This window comes from Peromyscus maniculatus, chromosome 3, assembly GCF_049852395.1.
Source record: "Peromyscus maniculatus bairdii isolate BWxNUB_F1_BW_parent chromosome 3, HU_Pman_BW_mat_3.1, whole genome shotgun sequence".
NCBI classification, from domain to species: Eukaryota; Metazoa; Chordata; class Mammalia; order Rodentia; family Cricetidae; genus Peromyscus; species Peromyscus maniculatus.
This window is the reverse complement of record NC_134854.1, coordinates 75,131,526-75,148,675: the sequence shown is the minus strand read 5'-3', so window position 1 is coordinate 75,148,675 and position 17,150 is coordinate 75,131,526. Positions and strand designations below refer to the sequence as shown.

Here is a 17,150-nt window from a genome sequence, read left to right as displayed (position 1 = left end):
GTGGTGGCCCCTTCAAATACGTAGGGGTTTTCAGGAGATGGAAAAGCTGTACCCCCGCCCCGGGCCCCACTGAGTCCTGCCCATAGAGTGAGTTGGGGGGTGGGGGTCAGCATCCTACACTGTTAAGCCATCTCCGGAGCTTAAGCCCCCACAGAAGCAGGCCTTAGCAACCGACAAGCCCCGAAGCGCCATAAAAGAAAATGAGGCTGTTACCCTTTATGGGGTGTAAAGGGCTGCGTGGGGGGAACAGCGGCTTCAACTTCGGAGGCTCAAGCCCCTTCCAGATGTAGCCAGAGGATTCTGCTTTGCTTCACCCCATCCCAACTCCTATTCCTCGCTCCCCCCTCCCCGCCCCCTGCAATGTTGACCGTCTTCTAACTCGAAAAAGGGGGACCAGGGAGAGGTTGGATAGGGGCGCCCCCACCCCCAATGCGCCGCCAGGCTGGCACGCCCTCTGTTGTGGCAGACAGAAAGGACTTCAAAGCCTGGGCAGTAAGGGTGTGCCATAAAGGAAGGTCTGCGAACTGTCTGGAATTCGGTTCTTAATGAGTTTACAACTGTCCAGCTCCAATTAGGGTATCCCACCAAAACCCTTTCATTTGTTTGCTCTGTCTGCCGCCGATAAAGAGACTGCGGAAACAGCCCTCTTTTTTATGGGCATTGCCCCCTCTGCAGCGTAGATTCCCGGCTCCCCGAGGATCCCGGGGGGACAGGGCCCTCGCTCCGCCCAGGGGAGTGGGCCGCTGCTTGGGTCACCGGCGCTGCTGCCGAAGTTCACGCGGGCCAGAGCAGCTGCGGCTGCAGTACCAAGAGAAAGCCAGGAGATGGCAGTGTGGCTCCACGCAAGAGGCACTCCCGCCGCCATCTCCCGCCGCCGCGACCTGGGAAGCTCCTAAAATGTCGACTTGAAGCGCGCCTTTCTAGAACGGGATCCGCGTGAACGGCAGTCGTATATTTTCCCTGCTGCTCATGCCAACCTGAAAGCCTCCGGGGGACACAAGCATGAGCCGGGGCTTGCCTGACCGTCGGCGCTGGCTCCTCCCAGGCCCCATTCCAATACCGCGGCGTTGCGTGGCAGCAGCGGTTGCGGAGAGTGCGGGGCTGCGGCTCAGAGAGCCGGTTCCATTCCGGGGTCACAGTGCTCACCCCAGCAGTGATCTAGGGGGCAGCGAGGCACGCAGGAACGGTCATTCACGACGGACGGACAAGGGAACGAACACCTACAGCCCCAGGACCAGATGACCCCACAAAGAACGCGCCCGGTGGCCACGGGTTCCGCCGATCCTCGAGGCCCCGAAACCTGCGCCCTGGTTCAGGGCCGGGTACCAGGCCTAGCGAGCCAGCACCAGAAAGAGAGAGAGAGAGAGAGCCCAGAGGTCAGGACTCGGCCGGTTTGAATACCTGACTTTAAAATTAGGCTGCTGAAATTTGGTTAGTTATAAAACCATACATATTTGGTGGCTGTCTAGCGTAGATGTGCTGCGAATTTGGCCACTCTGGGATAACTCAGGGCACAGACTGGGAGCTGTTAGGTTATTCGAAAATAAATGATATGTTTAAATAAGTAGAATACCACCCTAGCTCCAGGATTGGCGTTCACGCGGTTGAAGTCACTTTTGCTTCTCTGGTAAAGCTATTTCTTTGGCATTGAAATGCCAAGGCTACTCTGGCGTCTCTGGCTGTGGAGGCTAGAAAAGCAAAAATCCCCGATCCACTCCCAGCCTACTTTTAATGCTAGACGGGGGACATACTCCGGAGCAAGCCCGGCCAGAGTGCGGGGATCAGCTCCCGGTGTAAGATGCTTTCAGAAAGAAAACACAAGCGCAAACAGAACCAACCCTTCGAAGCGCCGCGAAATAAAGGCTGTGCTGTGCATTTATTTGGGTCGTAATAGTCTCGGCCAAGCCCACAAAATGTTTATGACTCGCATCTCCGTGCTGAACACGCTGTAAAACTAGGGACTCGATTTTGGCTGACATCTCTCCTGGGTCTCCGTCTCTCTCTCCCTCCTACTCCCTTTTAGAAATCTTCCTGTATACACGTGGGCATTACAGACACATATTTATATCATCATTATATTTCCGTATGTAACAACACACGCTACTCCACAGCCTCTGCTTGTAGGAAGGGTTTTTATAGCTTCCCGGAGAGGCACCGGTGCTCGCCTATCCTAATTCTCAGAAAGCTTTCTTTATGTAACTGCAAATAAGCAGCGAAATCGCTGACCAGTGAACACAATAGGAGGCTCTATTTTTCTAACAGTGGAAGTCACAGGTTGGCGGCACCTCTTCTCTCCAGGCCCCAGGTAGGTGTGGGCCTCTAGGGCCTCAGAGGCCTGGTGAACTGCCTGGGCCGGTAGCTCCCTTGCCCTTGGCCGATTGGCGGCTGGCGGCCAGGCTGCTCTCTGGTTTTCGCTGCTTGGGAGGCAAGAACCGGCAAAAAGGAACCGAGTTTTATTTTTTCCCTCCGCTTCAGGGAGGAATTGGTATCTACGTCCAAGGTAGAAGCTTCTCACCAGGTGGGGGACAGAAGCTGAAGCCCGCAGCCCCTGCGGGGGAGGAGGACAGAAACATTTCAAGACCCCAAACTCTCCAGAAGGCACCATTCGCCGCCAAGGGCTGGGTTTACCTTTAAATCTAGATTTAAACACTGAGGACTATTTGGCGTCAGGAAACAAGTTCTGACAGTAGTTTTGAAAGCTAACTCTGGAAAAGCGTTGAGAAATATTTAGATAGTTCCACAGATTAAAAACCTGCGTATAAGGCTTCTTCTCCAGGGCCTGGGCTAAATTGTGTGGAAATACTATCATGCGTAAGAGATGCATTTCTGTCAGATAAATAGGGAACCAATGGCCAAAGAAGACAGAATTAAATAGGCCTTATTGAGAGTCGGATTTTGTCCAGATTTTTTTTTTTTAATTGTTGTGACGTCTAGCTAGGGAAGAGAGACCCAGAAATGAAGGGAAAGGTTTTCGGTGACCCCAGGACCTGCTCAGATGGAAGACTTGGGCCCAGAAGTGCCAAGGCCTTTTGAAAGCAGCAGAATTTGGACCATATTTGGCCGTGGCAAACGGGAAAAGAGCCTCTTGCCGGGGACTCCTTGGTCGTGCTCCAGACGACCTTCCTAGGCGTGTGAGTGTGGTTTTTCCTGTGCTACCTCAGATCGCTTCTCACTCTGGCTGTCAGGTCTCCTTCTAAAGGAAAGTTCCACTTTAGACACCGTCGCTTTGGACTGCTCCAGTCGCCTGAGTCTAGACAGACCGCCGGGGCCTGCCTAGTCTTTCACTTTGCGCCTGGCTCTGTGTCAGCCCAGGAACAATTTATTGGTCTAAAGCCGCCTAATTTCTCCTCTTTGATCTCCTGGCCTTCTTTTTGTTTGCTTCGTCTTCCTTTATCTTTTTTAGAATTTTATTTCTCTGTGAGAAGACTCTGCTATTTGGGGTGTTTTTTTTTCTTTCCTGTTTTACCCCCTCTGTTTCCCATCCTGATCCACCATAAAGGGGATCCCGGATATTGCCGCCCCAGGGTCCCTATGCTCCGGGGAGATAGCCTAGCTCCCACCTGCCCTTCTCCCCACCAAAGCCTGCGCCCTTTGCTAGGTAGGCGCTGGGGGATTTGCAGCGGGATTTGAACCATCCTCCTCTTTTGTGCTCCCAAGACACCCCCCCCCCAGAGAGGATGCGGTGAACGGTGGTGGGGGGCAGCCTGGACCCACTGAAAGTGATGAGAAAGTGCTTTGTATACCAGGAACCAAACTCTCTCATTTAGAGGAGAATTTCCGGGGCAATTCCATTGTGAAGTCCGGTTTATGGTGTGCAATCCAGCTGAGCAGTAAAAGGTGGCCAGTCTTCCAGCGCGGCCTGGGCAGTTTATGAGGCGCTTAGGGAAACGGGTTCACCCAAATATCCTCCAGAGAGCGTTGGGCAGCAGGGCCTCCATCTGACCTATCACTGCACGGGGGTCCAAAGTCCCGCAAGGTAGGCCTCCAGGGTGAGGAACTATTTGGGAGGAAGAGAATGAGACTGTTTGCCTTTGTGAACCAGTGCCTAGAAAGGCGAAGCTGTGAGATCTGGGTGGCCCTTGAGAGGGTTCCCCTATTTGCTTCTGCAGTCTCCTAAAAAACTGGGGTTCCACGGTGGGCTACAGTCCCAGTCCCTGAGACCCCCCCCCTCTTTTCACTCCAAATTAGCTCTAAAAGTCTACTGTTCCCCGGCCCACAAGGCGGAGGTGCAGGGGTAGCTTGCCTGGGAGATGCCAGAAACCTCCAGTATGAAGGATGCATTTAGAAAATTGTGGACTCTAGCTTCCAAGCTGCGGGAGGATGACCCAGTTTCCCCGTGATACAGGGGTAACACCAGGGGTTGTGGGAAGGACAAAGGGGGTGTTGAGCCACCTATGGGGTTGCTGCGGGCCAGCCAGGTGCCCAGGAGCGAAGGCAGAGAGACTGCAGGGCGGCAGTGTCCGGGAGGAGGAAAGGGAATCCCATGTTAATAAATCTGTTGGCAAATGAGGCTCATTAATAGATAAATATTTCACTGCTTCCTTTAGGGCGGATAAACAGTGCTCCGCCGAGCCGATTAAAGAAAGGAAGCTGGGAGACATTGACTTTATTCGAACCACATGGTTCCAGTTTGTGGCTGCACTTCGCTCTGCTCAGCTCGAGCCGACGCCGCGCCTGCGGGGTTTGCACCAGAGCATCAAATCTGGCCTCAAACGTTCTCCCGCTTAGAGAGAGAGGTGGGCAAAGAGCAGCTCTTTCTCTCGAGACCATCTATGGGCCGACAGGTTGCAGAGACCCCGCAGGGGCTTGAGTCTGCAGAGAGGACACGAACAGGGGGCTCTACACACTGGATCTGGGGTTCAGGAATAGGTATGAGGTTTGGGGGGGGGGGGAGGGGGAGCGAACCCTGCGGGACTTCCGCAGGCTCGGGCACCAGGATGGGGGCTCTGACTGCGTCGGGCGCCCGGGGGCCGGCGGGGTGCAGGCCGCTGCGTGGGCCGCGTATTTGAGCCTCTTCCCGTTCCATTCTAGGCGGCCGCCGGCCCGTGGCGCGAGACCACCTGTGAGGGCTGCTGAGATTGGCGGAGGCGGTCATGTGGGCGGTCACGTGCCGCGGCGAGCTCCGTCCAAAAGAAAATGGGGTTTGGTGTAAATCTGGGGGTGTAATGTTATCATATATCACGCTACCTCGTAAAACCGACACTGAAAGCTGCCGGACAACAAATCACAGGTCAAAATTATGAGTTCTTCGTATTATGTGAACGCGCTTTTTAGCAAATATACGGCGGGGGCTTCTCTCTTCCAAAATGCCGAGCCGACTTCTTGCTCCTTTGCACCCAACTCGCAGAGAAGCGGCTACGGGCCGGGCGCCGGCGCCTTCGCCTCCACCGTGCCGGGCTTATACAATGTCAACAGCCCCCTCTATCAGAGCCCCTTCGCGTCGGGCTATGGCCTGGGCGCCGACGCCTACAACCTGCCCTGCGCTTCCTACGACCAAAACATCCCCGGGCTCTGCAGTGACCTCGCCAAAGGCGCCTGCGACAAGGCGGACGAGGGCGTGCTGCACGGCCCGGCCGAGGCCAGTTTCCGCATCTACCCCTGGATGCGCAGTTCAGGTAGGCGCCCCGACCCGCCGGGTCGGCGTGCGGGCGGAGCGGGGGGGGGGGTGCGGGCGCGGGGCGCGGGGGGCCGAGAGAGCCCAGCCTGGCGGCTTCCAGCCGGCCGCCCCGCAAGTCCCGGTGGCGCTGCCTTTCTGGTTTTAATTAGAGCTGAGGCGCCATTGCGTGGAGAGACCCGTAGCATTGTATGTAAATGAGGCTCATAAAACTTTTTATGGCCCAATTAATGGGTTCGATCCTCGTAAATTTATTTAACTCCATTTGCCTTGGAATTTTTACAGTAAGTTTCTCTGCTGTTCTCATTCTCATATTCTTTCTCTCCCCCTTCTCCCTCTCCCTCTCTTTTTCTCTCCCTCAGCCTCTCCCCTCTCTCCCTTCTTTCCTGTCCTTCATTCCTTTCTTGACTCCAGCTCCCCACCACCACCACCACCACCCTCCTTTTCTTTCGGCCTGGCTTTCCTTCTCAACGGCAAGGAGAGAGCTAGGACCTCCGGGATCCCACACCCACCCCTGTACCCAGAGGCCATTTCCAGAGCCTAGCTGGATCGAATGGGACAGAGGGTGGGATTGCTACAGGAAGGTCTGGTGCATGAGGCTGCCGAGGAGGGTCGCTCCCTTTCTAGCAGGACTGGGGAGCGGCTAGGCTTGCCTTTGAATGGCAAAAGTGCGGAGTCTCCCACTTGCCACACTCTATATTTACAATTTCCCTTTGTCAAGGGGAAGCAGGACATTGTAGAAACGTAGCCGGCTGGAAGGGCCGGTTGTAAAGTTGGAATTCTGCTCTAAGACTCTTCACAGACGGGCTCGTTTGTCTGGACCCGGGGTCTGCCGCTCACACTTCTCCTCCCCCAGCTCAATTGGGGGTGATGGGGATTGAGCCTGGGTTTGGGCAGGGTGGAAGGTACAGGCTCTTGGACAGCGAGCGGGCCTGACTAAAACACTCTTCTGTCCACATCCCAGTCTGCTTGTCTGTTTGTCTATATGTCCAAATTTCTGCTCTCAGGACCCGATAGGAAGCGGGGACGCCAGACCTACACGCGCTACCAGACCCTGGAGCTGGAGAAGGAATTCCACTTCAACCGCTACCTGACGCGGCGCCGCCGCATCGAGATCGCCCACGCGCTCTGCCTCACCGAGCGCCAGATCAAGATCTGGTTCCAGAACCGGCGCATGAAGTGGAAGAAAGAACATAAAGATGAGAGCCAGGCTCCTCCTGCGGCCCCCGAAGACGCCGTGCCCTCTGTCTCCGCGGCAGCTGCTGACAAGGCCGAGGAGGAGGACGAGGAGGAAGAGGAGGAGGAAGAGGAGGAAGAGGAATAAAGGGCCAGGCACAGGGCCCTGGCTGCACAGGACAGTCGGAAAAGCGTCTTTAAGAGACTCTGATTTTAGTTACAAAAATGGAGGGAATAAAGTGTTTTAAAAAAGTGAGAGAGAGAGAGAGAAAGAAAAAGAAGGAATCAGTCCCCACCCTCATCCCACCCACTCCATCACCCGCTTTAGCTCCCAGGGAGATTAGGTCACCTTGGGGACCCTCTCTGCCTCTGAGGACCCCCGTAGATACCCACACCCCTGGGCCAGTGTTGTGCTCTGGCACAGTTAAAATACTACCTAGCACAGGCCTCCTTGAGAGGCACCCCCAAACTACCTATGGGCCCAGCCCCGGTGGGCCACCACTCCTAAGAAGTCCTCTCCGTGTCCTAACAGTGGCAGACACCCAGCACCTGCCCCTCCCCGCCCCCTCCCTGCAAAAACACGATCAGTACTACCTACTAGGCCTGAACTACCTATTTTGTGCTGGCTAGCTTTCCTGCGTGTGTACTACCCACTCCGCCCAGGCCAGGCCTTGACGCTTCAAGCTGCCAGTCTTTGGAGTCTCCCAGGCTTCCCAGACGAGGCAATGAGGTTCAGGGACCAGGGCATTGGCTTCTATTTAAATTGAAAAAAAAATAATATATTTATTCCAAAAACATACCAAATGCTGCAGCCTAGAATCCCTCTTTCTCTGGCTTTGGCACCTCAAGTTCAGGGCCATTGCCCCTACTTCTGGAGGGGAGCATTCCCGAGCTGGCTGCAGACCTCTGGAATAGCTTCAGCTTTGTGGGACTCAGGAGAAGTCCCCAGCCTCACTCTGCCCACCCCCCCTTGTTTCTGAGTCCTACTGTTCAGCCATGTCGAATATGTATACTCTGACTTTTCCTACCAAGGGCAAATACTGTATATTTGAACCAGATTTTTTTTTTTGTCATTTCTATAATCTTGGAGCTCATTTGTAAAGGAATGTCTTGACTTGGGAAGGCTGTTTTAAATGGGGTGACTTTGTAGCATGATGTGTTGTGTTGAACTAATTCTGTTGTGGGTGGGAGAGGTCCAATACCCACCCGGGTGCCCATTATCTCCCGTGTTGTCCCATGTCCCCCGAGGACCCAGCCTGGGTTCGGGGAAGGCATGCTTACCAGCCCAGTTACCTATGTTTTATGTATCAATAAAGATGCTTGGTGAAAAAGAAACGCGGACTGTTTTATCCAGAGGGTCTGGGGCAAGGGGAGGTGGCCATAGCTGAAGGGCAAGCCTTGTAGGTCAAAGGACCAAGGGGAAGCCACCATAGAGAGACTGTCCTTGAGTCTCAGTTTTAGTTATTCATGTATATATGTGTCCTGTCTCTTTTCCCATGTGTGTGTGTAGATTTGTGTGAGTAAGCGTGCTTCTATATTTTTTGTTTGTGGTTGCTTATAGTTTTCATAATTGTGTACATTTACACATCCATAATGTGTGTATATCTGTGTTGTGTGTCAACATTTTCCATGTCTATAATTGGATGTGTGCGTTTCTGTGTCCAACTGCACGTTTTTCTGTGTCTATGCGTCCATTTTTCTGCGTCTGCAATTGTATCCGTGCCTTCCTCTTTGTAGATGTTTTTGTCTGGCTATTGTGTGCACCAATTACCTAGATCCATTGAAAACAGCTATTAGTTAATACAGTATATTTTGTCTGTGGCATCCCAAACTTCCACAAATTCCAAGAACGAATTCCAAATTCAACCTTTCCTCTAAAGGTGTAGACTGAGCTCTCAAAGGGTATTACCTACCCTCCAATTGATTCCGGATTCCGCATGCGCCCTGAGTCCACCCTAGAGTAGGAAATAGGATTCAGGGTCCTTGCCGCAGCACCCCCACTTAGCCTTCAGTAGAGGCGAGGATGCCCCAGGGCCCAACACTGCAGCGGAGGGGTTCTGGGACTGCCATGGGCCTCAGACCTAGGCAAGTCCTGATGCAGAAGAGGGACTGTGGATGGGGAAGGGGCGAGCAGCGAGGGACCAGGGGCGAGGGGCGGTGGAAGTAGCTTAGAGCATCCCGAGTTTGGCCCGCGAAGATCTCCATTCTTATCTCCTGGCTGGGTTGAACCAGCTTCTTAGGATTCTTTTAATAAAATCGAACCTAAAAGGGTCTGTAAAACCTGCAGCCCCAAGTCGGGACAGCCTCGGTGGTAAGATGGCGCCGGTGTAAGAGCTGCCTCCTCTTAGTGATGGGGAAAGGGTCATAAATCCGTTGTTGTTTATGAAAATTTACAACTTTGCAATACAACTTTATGAGTTGTTCGGCCCTTCCATTGGCCGCTGTCGGTCATGTGGATAGGAACCGTGAACATGAACTTTTTTATAATTTCCCTTGCGAGAATAGAGCCGCATTCTTTTGCTCCGCTCCGTCCTGCGTGCTTCGGAGCTCTGCCTTCCCAGCCTGCTTGGGCTCCGCTTTGTCCGGCGATGGCGAGCGAGGGGAAGGCACTGCCAGGCCCAGGCCGGCCGCTGGCGCTGGAGGTGGGGCGCGTCCAGTTCCTGGAGCAGCAGCCGCGGCTTTGCAACTCACAACCTGGCTAATTTCCTGCGTCCTCTGGCACCAGGAAGGAGGACAATTCGTCTCCTGGGCTGCCGAAGCGACAGCTGTCAGAGAGGCAGGAGCTTCTGGGAGCCGCGGTCTGAAGGTGAGACATGTGGGGAGGAGACAGGGCAAAGGTGGGTGAGGTGCCACAGCGGTGGGAGAGGGCACCCAGAACGACTTTGAAAAAGGGCATTTCTCACCATCATCATCATCATCATCGGCACTGTCCCTTCACACCCAGCCCCAATACACACCGCAGCCCAAACACGTCACTCATTCTCCCCCACTACCGCCACCACCTACATCACTCGCTCTCCTCCCTCAAGGCAGATCAGCCTTCCTTCTGTGGCACAGTGCCCTTCCCCAGTGACCCCGGGAAGCCCAAAGGGAAGTCATCTGGCATTCTCCTGTTCCCTATCAGCCTCTGGGGCTTGGGATTATTTCATTCATGGCCCAATTGATTCAACTGACTCCCCTAATAACCAGAGATAGTTCCCGACCTGGGAATGTGGGCAGAGAGGAGAGCAGAGCGAGGTAGCCCACGGGCGTTTTGTTAGCTTCAGCACACTGTTCTCTCCTGTGGGGCTAGTCTCAGAGAGAAGGGAGGATGGGGCAAACAAGCAAACACAAAAGCAAAACTTACTAATTCAGAGTTCTCCGATGGTTGCCTGCTTCATTTGCCCGGTTTTCCGACCAGAGTGATGTCTGGAGCCCTGGGAAAGGGGCTAGGTGCATGTGTGGAATTCTGTGTTGGAGGAGAGAATCGAATTAATTGGGTGCTACTGGAGGATGTTTCGGTGCAGAGGACTGTCGTGTTGGCGCGCGTGGAAGGACCATATCTAAGGTTTCTGAAGGAAGGTTGCGAAACGGAGTCTGAGAAATAACAGGGTGGCAGCCCCAGCCCACCTAAGGACAGTGATAGGCTGGTGTCCACGGTCCCCTACCTCCCGAGCCGCCAGGGAGAGGACTACAGCTAGCCGCGAGGCGGCACTGAGTGTTGCTGGCCTGGCTGTAGCTTTGCATTGCGCCGTGGTACCAGCCGTGGTGGCTGAGCCTGAAAGCGCAGCTGACCAGGTCAGATTTGCACCCCCCTCCGTCCGTCCCCCCACCCCCCGAGAGACAGAGCCACTCGAGAATCAGTCGCGAGGTTCTGGGCTATAGTTCTTTTTGTTTATTTGGTTTTGGGTTGTTATTGTTGTTGTTGTTGTTTTCCTCTCGCAAGAGAGTGTATCGGCATAGATCAGATAATTAAGATGGACACGTTGATATTTGGGATGTTCGCTGGACGACGCTGTGGGTGCGCCCCGGGGCAGGGGCAGATAAAGCGCCGCTTTTGCCTCCCAGGGCCGCTGGCTGCCTGACTGTGGCTGCCTGGGGCGGATTATTTATTGCGGCCGTGCTGGGAGCTCGCTGCTGCCACGCTGTGGCCGTCCCCGGGACCGGCGCCAGCAGCGGCCCGCCTCTTCGAGCCTGGCGCGACTGCTGTACGGGCCCCTCAGAGATCCCCCAGAAACAGGGGAAGGGGGGCACAAAGGGGGACGTGAGGGGCAGTCTCCCAGGGTCTGTTTGGCTGTGAAACCTCCCTGCTTCGGCTACCCATGGCAGAAACCTCAGCCGCCGGAATAGACTCGGGTCCTTCCCTCGCCCCCAACCCAGCACCATGGAGACTGGTTGTACAGGCCGCCCGGCCGGTCATGGCTGCTTCTGTCCAAACTCCGCGTCCCAAAGGCGCCCTGGGGGCGCACGCCAGTTGCCAGTTGGGGAGCGCGCGTTGGCTTTGAGATTCTGACATCGGAGAGACCAATTGTAGTTCTGAGGCCTGCTGGCCTGGCTGGCCCTGAGAATTGGCTATGGCATGGAAGGCGGCTCTTGGAGAGGGCCTGGGACTGGCAGAGGCCACACCTGTGTGCTTTGGGTTCTGGGCTGGAGACTTGGCTGCATGGAGATGGACCTTCGGGGTCCTCCCACACACCTGCAGGCCCGGCTCCAGGCTGGCCGAAGTGGAGGGGCTCAATGGGCAGCCCAGGGCAAGGGCAAAGTGCCATCCTACCCCCTCTGAAGAGAAGATGAGAGGTAAGTTTTCTGCGTGGCTCTGACCTAACAGAGTCCCGGGGCGGTCACTCTCATCACCTTAGGAGAGGCTCTATTGAGGGAGAGTTCTTGTTCCCCATTCAGTGGAGCAGTCAGGACTGACCCCCCCTCCATATATATGTGGAAGAATAAATAGATCGACTGTCAACTTAAATAATCACTAGCCTTGTCTTACACGTAAAGATTTCAATTTAATATTTTTTTCCATCTTAATGTTTACAAAAGCTGGAAAGACATTTTCTGGCTCCTAGCTGAGAGATCAAATTCTCTTATTGGTGAGACAATTAAATGTAGACTCCAGAGCAAAACATAACAATAATAGTGGTGAACTATTACCAGCTCCAGCCCTGTGCAGGACATGGAAGGATGAAAGAGCAATGATAAATGTAAACAATTAACACCTGCAAAATGGCTGTTTTCACTTCGAATCATATTGGGTGAAATAATTGTTATCTGATTTTTTTGTTTAAGAAGCATAATAACTCAAACTTATTTTCTTCAAACAGCTTTTTAAGAAAAAAATCCCCCATTTTTTCTCCCAAGTTTTCATTTTTCATGTATTGCATCTTCTCAGTGAGACAAGCTAAATTTTATCCTCTCCTGGATAACTCTTGCTTTTATGGAAAGAAAAAACTTTCTTGGGTTGGAGAGATAAAGACTTAGGGCACACGGTTTCTGGCACAGCCTTCCTTCAATGTGCCTTCATAGGCTCTCTGGAGGCAAGTCCTTTTCCAATTTTTCCCCTTTAGGGGGAAGAAGGCCAGGGAAAAAAACAGAAAAGCAAAGACGAGATTAAGAATGTCAATGTGCCTTCATAGGCTCTCTGGAGGCAAGTCCTTTTCCAATTTTTCCCTTTTAGGGGGGAAGAAGGCCAGGGAAAAAACAGAAAAGCAAAGACGAGATTAAGAATGTCGTTACCAGATTCCTGCAGGACCATTACCAATTGTCACCTCGGCCCAAAGCCTAACCTCATCAGTCCGCATGGGCCAGGGTTTTACAGATCTTACGAACAGAACAACCTCCTGAATTTCCAACCAAACCTTGTAAACAATCTCTCCGCCGCCCACAGAACTGGGGGTTTTAAAGCTGATTCAAGAGCTTTTTATAAGCCCTACAAACACAAATGCCACCGAACGGAGGTCACGTTTTACAAAATGAGACGGAGCCCTGTACCAGCAAGTCCAAGACAGGCTTTCCATGTCCAATCTGGAGGTCACCAGGCCTGGGCCGGTGGTCAAGGCAATTCAGGATTCTGGAGCTGGTGACAAGATGGCAGGACTATTCTGGTTTTGGAGCTACTGCTGCAGTAGGGGTATTGGGGGGTGGGGAGGTAGGGGACAAGTGGGTATGCCCCACGACAGTGCAATCTACGGACTACCAGGAAACCAAGCCCATTAATTATCCTGTGGGGAGCTTTGGGCCCCAGGAGCTGCACTCCGTGCCCTGCAACTGGGGGCCCTGCACCTCTCTCGCTTCTGGAAGGAGACTAGGGAGAGACTGCAGCTGGAATTTTATCTGTCACTGCTCGGAGCAGTCCCAGTAGCTTCGGGGAGTCCTGGGACGCTGGGTGAGGGGAGTTAAATCCCCTGGATGGCTTCCTAGTCCGGGTTTCACAAACACTCTTCTGTAGAGCATTTCTTGTCGAAACCACGGGTTTTTAGCCTTCCCTTTCTCGGGGTTCAAAGACAGGATGCGGTGCTCAGCCGGTGGTGTAGCTGCTCGCTTTAAGTCCACGCAGGCACGGGCCATTGCAGGCGAGGCAAACATGGAGTGCGGTAGTGGGCAGAGGGGGCGGCAGGAAGGACCTGCCTTCGGCCTGGGTCTGCTCAGAGAGGGTGGTCTTTCAGCTTTGGGCAGTAAGGCCCAACCTGTAGTAAGAATGGGAGGGGACAAGGCGTTCACGGATCCCTAAAGCCTAGGGCTGAAAAGCAGAGCGAAGGCCTGGTTTCTCAGAGCCCCATCTCCAGCTCCAGAACCCACACCCACGATTAAGGGCGCGCTAGGGGAGGGGCAGCCTGGGACAGAGGGCTCCCACGAGCAAAGGCCCTTCTAGTCACCGCCCCTTCTGGCTCAGGCTCGTCAGATTTCCTGTTTGGAGGGGAAAACCAGCAAAAAAAAAAACCCAACAAGGCAGAAAGGGAAAGAGGAAAGAGCAGGCCTAGTGGCCTCCTCGTTGACCTGGGCACCAGTGCCTCTCCTCGGCTCTGAGCTGCACCTCCCTGCCCGGGCCGTGCCCGCCGCTGGCGTTCGGGGGGTGTGTGGGGGAGAGCGGGGGGCCGGCTGGCTGTGTGCGCCCATTAATCTGCCGGGCGGGCGGCGGGCGGGCGGGCTGGGGGCTGTTTGTAACTTTGCTGCCTCGGTCGCCGCGGTCCCCGGGGAGCGGGCTCCGGCGCTCGCTCCCATTGGCCGCCGCTGCGTCAGCTGGTGCGATTTGCTGCTGTCGCTTTTGGCGTTCGGCCATCCAGAAACAAACCAGTTCGATGACTACTAATAGTTATAGCCAGATGTACTAATACACAACAAATCACAGTCCTGCAGAGGGGCGCGCAAATGAGTTCCTATTTTGTGAATCCCACTTTCCCTGGGAGCCTGCCCAGCGGCCAGGACTCCTTCTTGGGCCAGCTGCCCCTCTACCCGGCCGGCTATGACGCGCTGAGGCCCTTCCCGGCCTCTTACGGGGCGTCGAGTCTTCCGGACAAGACGTACACCTCACCTTGTTTCTACCAACAGTCCAACTCGGTCCTGGCCTGCAACCGGGCATCCTACGAGTACGGGGCCTCATGTTTCTATTCTGATAAGGACCTCAGTGGCGCCTCACCCTCGGGCAATAGCAAGCAGAGGGGCCCCGGGGACTACCTGCACTTTTCTCCCGAGCAGCAATACAAACCTGACAGCAGCAGCGTGCAGGGCAAAGCCCTCCATGAGGAAGGCACCGACCGGAAGTACACGAGCCCTGTTTACCCCTGGATGCAGCGGATGAATTCCTGTGCGGGTAAGGCATTTCCCTGCTCCCCCACCCCAGAGAGTGTAGGGAGAAGGAAAAGCTGGCAGGCAGACAAGGAAGGAAGGAAGGAAGGAAGGAAGGAAGGAAGGAAGGAAGGAAGGAAGGAAGGAAGGAAGGAAGGAAGGAAGGAAGGAAGGAAGGAAGGAAGGAAGGAAGGAGAGAGACTAGGAAGAAGGAAAGGACAAAGTTTCCTTCTCTCTCTCTCTCTCTCTCTCTCTCTCTCTCTCTCTCTCTCTCTCTCTCTGTCTCTGTCTCTGTCTCTCTCTTTTTAAAAGAAAAATTGAAAAAAGAAAAAACCCAAACATTCCCAGTGGGGCAGTCAGGCCCAGCCAGAGGACAGGCTGGGCCACAGCTCCATGTAAGGTGATACTTCAGGGGTGTAAAAGATTCACTGCCAAGCTACATGAGACCTGAAACGGGGCAACAGAGGGGAGAGGAAAGCCTGTTCAGGTGCACCCTGTGACACCCCTCAGGTTTCCACGCAAAGGGGGCCTCCAGAAGGTACCACAGACAAACTCCTTCACATTCCCACCCCTCTTCCTTCTGCCCCTCGGAAGCTCAGAAGCCCAGACAGACAGAGGCGCTCTTTTCCTCACTTGACCCTTTCAGGGTCTCCACCAAAGCTCTGGAGCTGTGGAGGGCTACCTCCTTAGAATATTCATATTCTCTCTCTCTCTCTCTCTCTCTCTCTCTCTCTCTCTCTCTCTCTCTCTCTCTCTCTCTCTCTCCTCCCTCCCAGTCTTACCTTCCACTCAACTTCACACTTTTAGCCAACTTCTCTCTCCTCCTGAGACCCTGCCTGAGCCTCACACCTGCCTTGGGTACCTCTGGTACCCAGACAGCCCAACTCAGTCCCACATTGCCAGAACCCCACCACCTCACCTATGGGACCATCTCTCCATCCCAGGTTTTTAAAGACTCCACAGGGACTCCCCTTTCCCCTTGCAGCAGGACAGAGCCTAATGGGGACTTTAAAAACGCACCCTCCCAGTGGAGTGCGTTCAGAGCAATCACAGAACTTGCTAACAATATGCAAAGATTTGAGAAGGCTGGCCATATTTAAGTTTCCAAAAATACACCGAGTTCTGACACGAGGAGCCGCCATAGCATCTTTCCCAGACACCAATGTGAGAATTCAGTTTTCCATGCTGCTCCCAGGATCCCCACTCCACCCACAGAAAAATAAATGCTACCCTCCCTTGACACAGTGACTTTGGCCCCTCAAATTAACAATGCCCATGCTATTTCTTCACTTCTAATGGTTTGCTCACAGGCCACATTTGTCAGAAGCAATGACTTCCCACCCCAAGTCGTTTTTAGGTGAAAAACATCTCGCTTGGTAGGAATCATCTTTGCCACCCAGCCGGCTTTTTGCCTTCGGTTGTGGCTGGTGCTAGAAGCTGGGGTGGAAGTAAGGTGCTCTCAAGCTTAGGGACTGCTGGCGGGAGGCACACGGACTGGATTCCTTTGGCCTCGCTTACCCGCCCTGCATTTTCGCCTGCAGGTGCCGTGTATGGGAGTCACGGGCGCAGAGGCCGCCAGACCTACACGCGCTACCAGACCCTGGAGCTGGAGAAGGAATTCCACTTCAACCGCTACCTGACGCGGCGCCGCCGCATCGAGATCGCCAACGCGCTCTGCCTCACCGAGCGCCAGATCAAGATCTGGTTCCAGAACCGGCGCATGAAGTGGAAAAAGGAAAATAAACTCATCAATTCCACACAGCCCAGCGGGGAAGACTCTGAGGCCAAGGCGGGCGAGTAGACTCCAGGCAGGGACCAGGCCAGCGTCCTAACCTCTATTGGCTTTGCCCCCTGGTGCCCCTGCCTGCTCCCCAAGTTTTCTTCCAGCCTGCTCCCAGCCGGGTGCTTCCCGCAGCTTAGGGAAGTCCAAAGCTTTGCAAGCGTCTGCGCATTTACTTATTACAGAAAACAAACAAACAAAACTCACACACCCAATGTCAGCTGTGGGACAGACGCACTGTATACACACACACAGTTTCTCTCCTCAAAGCTGCCCGAGCCAGCTTGGGAGTCCCGGGGTGCACCCAGAATTGGCCCTGCTGCTGTCTTAGCGCCCCTGCGCTCCCTGAGCTGCAAGACGCGGGGTTGTTGGGGGAAGAAAGAGCCCCAGGCAGTGCCTGGTTTGGTGCCTGGACTTTTCCGCCTTAGTCCTTCGCCATCAAATCTCGAAGGGCATCTCCAAATCGGCCCTGGCTACTGAAAAGAAAGGGCCTAAGAGCTGGGCCCCAGCCCTGTCTCGGCCTCTCAGGATGCCCCTAAACAAGAAGCCGGAGGAACAAAGGGGAACTCCCCTCTTCCCCGACAGAACCAAGTCTTTCTGCCGGCGCGTAACCGTCAGTGGGAGAGCCGCAGCTTCAGCAGAGGCGAGCCAACCTGGGCGCGAGTGGAACGGTACAGCCTCGGGAGCGACTAGGCTCCCGCAGGCTCCCAGCTCCCGATTCCCACTCCCTGCCTCTTATAGCTCGGGCGCCGCCGCATTCTAGAAGCTCTCAGGACCCAAGGAGGGGGCCCAGGACCATAGGAGCAGCAAGAGTCCAGC

The 17,150-nt window shown here is 54.5% G+C and overlaps 3 protein-coding genes across 7 annotated transcripts in view; all 3 read left to right on the top strand.

Annotated features, from left to right (window-relative positions):
- The first annotated feature begins 874 nt into the window (after positions 1-874).
- On the top strand, positions 875-8,125 carry Hoxa7 (homeobox A7). 3 transcript variants are annotated; one of them, XM_076566817.1, is made up of 4 exons: positions 875-1,083; positions 1,368-1,376; positions 5,348-5,615; positions 6,622-8,125. In XM_076566817.1, exons 1-4 carry the CDS (start codon positions 1,003-1,005, stop codon positions 6,936-6,938), a joined length of 675 nt encoding a protein of 224 aa, XP_076422932.1. In that variant the 5' UTR covers positions 875-1,002; the 3' UTR covers positions 6,939-8,125. The 3 variants fall into 3 exon arrangements, with proteins under 3 accessions (XP_076422932.1, XP_076422931.1, XP_076422930.1); XM_076566816.1 differs by lacking the exons at positions 875-1,083; positions 1,368-1,376; positions 6,622-8,125 and adding exons at positions 4,553-4,869; positions 5,977-6,573 and having other exon boundaries at positions 5,032-5,615; XM_076566815.1 differs by lacking the exons at positions 875-1,083; positions 1,368-1,376 and adding an exon at positions 4,566-4,869 and having other exon boundaries at positions 5,032-5,615.
- Positions 8,126-9,155: 1,030 nt separating this feature from the next.
- On the top strand, positions 9,156-16,352 carry Hoxa6 (homeobox A6). 3 transcript variants are annotated; one of them, XM_042273333.2, is made up of 3 exons: positions 9,156-9,596; positions 14,462-14,576; positions 16,093-16,352. In XM_042273333.2, exons 1-3 carry the CDS (start codon positions 9,204-9,206, stop codon positions 16,350-16,352), a joined length of 768 nt encoding a protein of 255 aa, XP_042129267.1. In that variant the 5' UTR covers positions 9,156-9,203. The 3 variants fall into 3 exon arrangements, with proteins under 3 accessions (XP_042129267.1, XP_076422929.1, XP_006982266.1); XM_076566814.1 differs by having other exon boundaries at positions 9,160-9,596; positions 14,315-14,576; XM_006982204.3 differs by lacking the exon at positions 9,156-9,596 and having other exon boundaries at positions 13,911-14,576.
- Positions 9,457-17,150, top strand: part of Hoxa3 (homeobox A3) — a 44,342-nt gene continuing 36,648 nt past the window's right edge. Inside the window, exon 1 of the mRNA XM_006982206.4 lies at positions 9,457-9,596. The gene's annotated coding sequence lies outside the window, so the exon portion shown is untranslated. The remainder of the gene's footprint in view (positions 9,597-17,150) is intronic.